General features: G+C 35.3%; 1 protein-coding gene and 1 pseudogene across 1 annotated transcript; both read right to left on the bottom strand.

Moving 5' to 3' along the window:
- Positions 1-3,768, bottom strand: LOC103939382 (annotated as a pseudogene).
- Positions 3,769-6,430: 2,662 nt separating this feature from the next.
- On the bottom strand, positions 6,431-7,063 carry LOC125480896. Its single transcript, XM_048592137.1, has one exon. The coding sequence runs from the start codon at positions 7,061-7,063 to the stop codon at positions 6,431-6,433; it is 633 nt and encodes a 210-aa protein (XP_048448094.1).
- Between the last annotated feature and the right edge of the window lie 1,331 nt (positions 7,064-8,394).

The following is an 8,394-nucleotide window of genomic DNA, read 5'->3' as shown; positions in this document are numbered from 1 at the left end:
AGAACATGGAGGGGCTTAAGATGATTAGATGCAATACATTAGAGAGAATTTTTAAATGACACCAAGTCCTTTGTTCAGGTTTTTCTAGTGCACTTTTAGTGTCTTTGTACTGATTGAATAGTTCATTGATAATGTTCTTGTAGTGCGTTTTTCGCAAGCTGATGTGCAACCCATTCGCATGTGGGTGATGCACAAGAGAGAAAAATTGTTGCTACTATACTCTCTCTTGAGTGTGTAAAGCTTAAGAAGTAGGGTAACATTTACAGCATCATAAAAGCGCTTTATATCTAATGAATCCCCAACTGTTTCTGCTGGAAGTTTCGATAGTAATAAGGTAGCCTGCACAAAGAAGTAAATATTAAATTTGTAATAAAAGGAATGTCTGTATGTGAAATGCTGAGTGTTCGAGCTACCTTTAGCCCTTCTGCTGTGCAGTCAGAAATAGGCCATCCATGATCGGTTGTTGAGAATGGCCAAGCACCTTTTGAAATGTGACGATACCAAATGTTCAGATCTCTGGGACAATCTTCTAAAACCTTCAAAGCAAAAGTACTAGTCAAGCAAGGATAATGAGCATAATTGTTAAATGATACAGTAAAATTTTCTGCTCACGAACACCTGGGAATCTTTGATATACTGATGCGCTTTTCTTAAAGTTGGTCCATACTCTTGAACAAGGTTTGTTGATATGATCGCTTGAATGGCAAAAGAAGTATCCCATGCTTGACTTCCGTTGTAGCCCTACAGTAAAAGGAAAAAAAAACATTAGATAAAAAAAAACAATTAGCAGCATGTCAGCAAAGTCGTAAGTTTGTAACAAACTCTACCGATGCCGTACCAAATTGAGATGGCTTCAGGAAAGAAAGAGGGAGTCGGGAAAAGATGGGAAGAATCTTAAAATCAGTTCGAGACAATTTAATGCTATAACTGACCTGCATCTTCATGCCATCTTCAGCGATCCATAATATCAGGGATCCTCGGGAGATGCAACTTGAATGCCTCTGACTTTTGGATCCTCCGTCCAACAACAAAGCAGATTTAACACCTACATCATTTAAGAAATAGGCAAACAAGAAGCACACAACTACATACTGAATGAATCTGTAAACCAAAGAAACATGTCAATTCAGCAATTCCAATGGCAACCTTGTCGATATATGTATATGCTGCATTACAGTCTTCAAAGCACTCTCCCTCAATTCTTTTGCTGGCCAACGTGTGAAAACAGGTTCATAAACCTAGTGAAGTGACCCCCACAAGATATCTTGTACCATTGGGTGCGGATAGTATAGATCTTCCTAGAAGTTGTATAAAACATCCAGGTAAGAATTAAAAACATATGCAAAATGAATTATCATCAATAATTACCTGTACAACTGAACTTCGGTGAAACAGATGCAGAGAAATTGTGCTATATTGTATTTGAAGAGTAATAGGAAAGCAATCTAACAATTAACATCCGTCGGACTAAATCCCTAAATCAAAAATGTACTTTTACAAATAGCTATCATGTATTTCACCTGTGAATAGCCCTATGAAAAGTAAAAATGTATAGTTAAACTCACAAGCACGGGCCTTTATGCAGGGTAGCTGGAAAAAGCAGAGTATATTCAAAGTGGCAGATGTTTCTTACCAACCTTTGCATAGATTGCGAGCATTATTCCAATCAACTTCATGATAGGGGACTGTATAAAGCTGCTTCCTCAATGACCGGATTGTGGGTGTGATAGGTCCAACAAACCTCTTCCCATACAAATATGACATGGGCAAATACACCATTCGGCAATGACACCACATTCTTCCTGTATGTGGAAAATTTGAAAATTCATAAAACGTAATGAGTAGCAGTTAGGCAGTTAACAACGTGAACAAGTGTATGAACATAATAATGTTAATGGGACCTATGTTATTTATTTGATCGAGATATTTTTATGAAAGGAGGCTTGAATTTCTTCTATCCTGCCTCGAATGAACATATAGCATCAATGTCAACCGTAACGATTATGAACAGAGACCCGGATGAAATGGAAGAGAGTAAGGACATAGCCACACTTCAGGTGGAAGTGGATTATTCCCAGACCATTCATATGCCCCAAGTACCTATAACCACCAAAGCGTCAGCTAATATTTTCAAAGGACTACACCCTTGGTAGAATCCAACAAGAAAAACACTGAGTTCATACTGAAAGCCACATTTTCCCCCCATGAAGTAATTGCAGTCACGCCACCATGGTCTAATATCCACTTGCGTGCTAGTTCGATTGCCCCTTGTCCATCATCAGTACCTTCACCAAGCAACCTCAAAGTGACATTATTAAGTGCAGTGCCAAACATGGTACTTGGCCCCTCAATATGAAGACCCCATCCCCCTTCTTCATTCTGCAAAAACAATTCATCAGTGAATTTCTTCATTTTTCTATACGGAAATGGAAGCTTTCTTAAAGGGCATTAATTTCATGAAACCATTCTTACCTGATGATTATAGAGATATCTGCACATCTCACGTTGATGCTCTTTCAATAACACAGCATTTAGAGCTCCAGTAATTGAAAGTGTAATGATCTGTTGCAATTGGTAAGTAATACTTAGTCACCCAACAAATACCGAATGGATCAAATAATAAAGAAAAAAAAAAACAATCTTGGTTAATTCATTTTTCACTAAGAAGAAAGGCTGTGAAGTTCCGAAATGAATATGCAGCCATCTTTAGGAATGTCAAACTTATTTCTCATATTTAACCATGACATACAGATTTTCCTATTTTCATCTTCTGGATAACACAGTGATTACTACTTTTCTCCCTTACCAAACCAGGAAGCAGAAACATGGGACCCCCATAATCCCCAGCCCAATGACCGTCATACACCTGGATTGTTGAATAGAAACTGACAGCCTTCGTAATGTGGTTGTCACTGCCTCTTCCGTCACCTCTTCTTGATCTTTAACTTTGAGTTGTGGTAGATTAGTGGCACATGGATTCTCTTTTGCAACCTACATTTCAGAAATAAGAACAAAACACATACATAAAAAATGGGAAGTAGTGTTACAAAATATGTTAACTTCAAAACTCATGATTTGGCCCGAAACCACTAAAATTCTTCGCTCATATTGGAAAGGGTTTTAACAAACTAGGCATATTTGAGGACATTAACTCTTAAGAATGGATAAAACACGCCGACAACTTTAAGTTTTATACAAAAACACCTCAAAGAGCTCAATTGGAGAACACGGTATCTCAAACACAGATCACCCGAAAGAAAAACATCATTCAGACTTACAAAGCCTAATACTCCAAATGAAATCCTAGTTCCGACAATACTATGTGAAAAATCCGACCGCATTGTTCAACAGCATTGTCAAATAGAGCACAGTTCTAACTGATTTTATACATAATTCAATGATCCAGAGCACCGCAACCATAATTTGAACAGTTTGCATTCAAATTTCAGTAAATAATTAACCTTTTTTTCACCCTTATGCAGTATATTCAATTTCTTGAGAAAAAGTGTCGATGAATTGAAAAATGAAGAAAAACCCAGATGAAGGAACCTGAATTCTCATGAGGACGTCCGAGATGTGCCGCCTTTCGTAACGGTGGTTCCAGAAAGCCTTGCGGGCATCTTCAATTTGCTGAAGCTCTTCTGGGGTTCCAGCCTCTGGGTGGAACTCCCACACCTGGCGGCCCAAGTGGTTGTTCACACTCTTCAGCCGTTGACCGCCACCTTCTCCTCCCACTGTCTCTGCCCCTACCTTCAGCTTCCATATTTTTTACTTTGTTCTCTCTCTCTCTCTCTCTCTCTGCCAATGAGATTGTATGTACTTTGCATACGTCGCTAAATCCACGTGAAGTTGTGGACGCATCAATTTTTGAGATTTCTTTCTTCCCTTTTGTTGGCCATGTGAGCACATCAATCATTGTGTATTTACGAAAAAATCTTATTCTTCTAATAAATAGTTAAATACTTGTTTGATATAACAGCGTACTCGTTTCATTATACTTAAAAATAATTAAGTTTTTACCGTAAAAACTTAATTATTTTTAAGTAAGAAGTAGTTCAATTACTTATAAATCTTGGCAAAACGTGCTAAACTTTTGACGTAAGATATTTCTTCACATCCTCAAAAGAATACGTCTCCCCATTGTTGTATAAAAAAACAAATACTATTTTTGGCTAGTGTTTGGTGAATTGAATTGAAAATTGGTTCTTGATGCATAATTTACATTAAAATATTCATATCTAATTTCAAACAGCTACCAATATAACTGGATAATGATATATATAAAAATCTTGGCCACTATTACTTCACTACATCACTGCCAGTATTGTTCTTACTCACCACATAACCATTTTATTTCTATACTAGGGCCACCACCAATCACAACTCTATATTATCAAGACATTATTTTAGATATGAGCTTCCTTGCACGTCAAGGAACACAATCCAAAGATAAAGATTGGATTATTTTTTTCTCGAGATTTGGCATTTTTTTTTAAGTTTAAGCAAATGATATATCCGCTAGAAGAACACAAAATTTATAAATCTATATATTTTGATACAGTCAATTCTCTGATTTTTTTTTCATACATGTATATCAAGAGCTAAACAAACTCTAGGGAAATAATAATTAATTTAAAAGAAAAAATATGATCTCCAAAAGGCACCCGCATGCTGGCAACATGCATGAAAGGAAAATAATGGACAGCTTGATCTCCATCCATTCATGTGCACCAAGAGATTTTGTCAACAACATGGACCGTCGTAAATTAATATTTTACAAAATTAGTAACGTATTGTTCTTTTTACCATGGACTATTGCACGTAATTAATGTATGTTTTAATAAGTTATTGGAGTATTATTTGTCGTAATCTTGTTCTTTGAAGTTAGTCTTGTGAAGTTTGGCATATATATTCGTCGCAAAACGAGTTTTGTTGATGAGCTCTGTGCTCATTGTGTTTATACTGCAATTTGGATTTCATCCTTTTTGAGAAAGCTTCTCTTTATTGTCTATTACTGACTGCTAATATAGTTAAGTCGCTCGACCTCATGATATTATTATATAATTTTTGTTTTCTGTCACGTTGTATACCCGCTGTCAACCAAAAGAAAGAGTCTTAATCGGGCTAACAAGTAAAATAACGGCAATAATCATGAAGGAAAGTAGTCATGGTCAGAGAGCCCACTGGAAAGTTAGACAGCCGGCCAAACTTTTTCTAACCAAAGTATTTGGCCGACTTTTGCTTAGCCTTTGCAGGAAACGGCATGTTATGTTAAACTTTTACTGTCCGTCTTCTCACATGGTTCTGATTCTATACGTGATAAGTAAGACCAAGTATTAGGAAAGAAGAGTTCGCAACCATGCATTTCTTTACTCTCATGATGTAAATATATTATTGTAATTTGTGACAAAACAAAAGGTCTCGAAAAACAACTATACAATATTCAAAAGAGAAAGAAGATGTTGTTGAGCTTGACTCTATTCAAAGAAGAAAACTTTTCTACAGATCTATTTGTGACTTTGCCATAGTTGATGAGACTAAACTTTTTATATATTTTTTCAATAACTTATTGAGCTTAGGGACTAGTTTAGTATTGTTGTGCTTTGAAAAAAAAAATGTTTCTGTTGTGATGTGAAAATAAGCAAATGTGAAATAAAACAGTAATGTGTTTCGTAAACTATAGTTGTAAAAGTATTTTTGGCAAAAAAAAGAAGTATTACAGCGTTTGGTAAATCTTTTTATAAAACAACCGTAATTGTGTAAAATGGCCAAAAATAGCATAATAGTACTAGATGTGCTATTAATTTAAATGCTTGGCAAACAAAGGTCAATTTTGAAATATACTTTGCCACTAGTAGAGTCACGTTAAGGGCTACCCTTAGCCCAGGTAGCTGGTGAAAAATAGAATTTTACATGTAAATTTTATTAATTTTCGAATGTAGCTCACCATATATTTAGTTATTAATCCGAATTCTCAGTTTAATTATATAAAATTATATAATACAGTTTATAAATCATCTCTTCTTCTTACATCCTTTTTATTATCGCTTCTTGTAAATGTATATGTTTGAATTTGTTTGAATTTTAACACGTATTTATTTAATAACGAAAATTCTTGGCTCACATTTTGAAATTTTCTTAAGCTAGCTAATACTATGAAAAATACAGTATCAAATTTCTTTGTTTATAAAGATTTAAATCTTAAAGCTAGCCCACCTGGTGAAAAATTCCTAGCTTCACCATTGTACATTGCTGTAAAATATTTTATCTTAATTTAAATCTATTCCAAATACTAATTTGTACGACAAATTACTTCAAAATATTAAAATCTTTCAAACAGAATAGTAAGAATCATCATAAGATCTTCAATAATAATAGCTAACTTTTTTCTATTTTATCTAGCCAAATGACAGAAAGCTTTTTTTTTTTTTTAGCCAAAAGAACCATACATAGAAATCCCTCTGATACAATCGTTCCTACCAGAATCAAAACAAAGAGCATCTAAAGCAAAAGGAGGAACATGATGCTCCCACAAATGACAACCAATTATTAGAAGACCCTGACAAGCAAAGGTATCAGTGACAAAGTTTGCCTCTCTAAAGATATGGTTCCAATAGATAATACTAAATTTGGTCGGTGTCCATTTAATATCTTCAATGGTATGCTCCAGATTCCACAGCATCGAGCACATTCCTTGCACAACCTGAATGACCAGCTTGGAATCGCCTTCCACCATGATCTTCAACACACCTTTTCTAAGGGCAAACATTAGACCCTCTCTTAGACCTTTAGCTTCGACTTCGAAAATAAGGGCTATGTCAAGATTTAAAGCCCCACCAGCAATAAGAATTTCATTATGTTCCCTGATGGCAAAGCTATCCACTGCCTTGACCCCGGCTACAGAACCATCAAAATTTAACTCAACAAAATCCTTATCCGGTGGATGCCATTTAATATTTGTCAATTCATCATTTGAAATCTTCTTAGTACACTTATTGTTGTAATTAAAATATATTTCACCCAAAGACAGAGCGAAGAATTTAGATCTCCAGAGAGTAAGCATTACTCCTCTTAAAACCTTATTATTTCTATCATTCCAAATTTGCCAACATAATAATAAAAACAAACTGAGCTCACTCAGACCTTCCTTATTCACATGATTTAGAGAACCCATACACTCAACAACAGAAACAAAGTTATTAGTATAAACAACATCAGGAGCATTAGAAACCAAGTTCCAAAGGAGATGAGAAATACTACACTTAACAAAATAAATGCATTTGGTTCTTTTCATCCATATTGCAAAAAGGACACAGACTATCATTATTAGAAAAAAAATGACTTAGTTTTTTCCTCATTTGAAGTCTTTCTCTAATAAACAACCAAGCAAACATTTTAACTTTGAGAGGAATATTGAGCTTCCACATTTTATTGATCACCTTATGTCTAATTGACTGCACCAGAGAGCCATTTTGGATCCAAGTTTCCGATTTAATGGAAAATTTACTATTAGTCGTAGGACCTCAAATGATCTTATATTTAGTGACAAGAATAAGGATTAGAATATTGCCTTTTTTTTTTCATCACGTCATTACAGACTACTTGGACTAGTTTCTCCATGTCCCAACAATTATTAACAATGAAATCACTCACTCTCAAGTTCCAATCAATATTTTGAGAATCAATATCAGGTAAGATAAGGAAGAGAGGATAAGGAAAAACCCAATTGTGGGTCTAGAACAATATGTCATGGCCATTACCCACTCTCCACCTAATCCCCTTAAAAATGACATCATTGCTCTTCAAAATGCTCTTAGAGAATAATTTTGTCTAACTTTATTTCCCAAAAAATCCTCCTCTCGAAGGTACTTACTTTTGACCAACCTCACCCACAAATTATTCTCATCTGTTAGAACCTTCCAACCCAACTTAACTGTACAAGCATTATTAAACTGATCCAGACACCTAACTCCAAGGCCACTGAATTTCTTGGGAGTACACACACTATCCCAAGCAATGGGAAAAACCTTCCTATCTCTACCCCAAAAGAAATCCCTGCACTCCTTATTTAGCTTATTCAAAATTTTATCCGACATTTAAAACAAGACATAACATGGTTAGGCATACCTATAAGATTTGAATTAGTGTGACTATAACCATTAATCACCCATTCTAGGAAGTTGCAGAGCCGGCCCTGAGGGTGTGCAAAAGGTGCCACCGCATAGGGCCCCCGATTTGGAAGGGCCTCCAAATTTTCATTACATGCATATAGATACATATAAAATAGATTAGATGCAAAAGACAATCAAATATGTGGTTCTAGCACTAACAGTTTAGCTCTTCTACCTTATAGCCCATGTGCTAGGTTTGAAACCCCATGATATTGCTTTGCTA

This window comes from the organism of the source record quoted next, unplaced genomic scaffold (assembly GCF_019419815.1).
Source record: "Pyrus x bretschneideri cultivar Hongxiangsu unplaced genomic scaffold, Pyrus_bretschneideri_v1 Contig37, whole genome shotgun sequence".
Classification (NCBI taxonomy): domain Eukaryota; kingdom Viridiplantae; phylum Streptophyta; class Magnoliopsida; order Rosales; family Rosaceae; genus Pyrus; species Pyrus x bretschneideri.
This window is presented reverse-complemented; position numbering and strand designations above follow the sequence as displayed.

Coding starts and splice junctions, on each gene's coding strand:
- LOC125480896 (XM_048592137.1), bottom strand. CDS start 7,063: ATGCTTACTCTCTGGAGATCTAAATTCTTCGCTCTGTCTTTGGGTGAA.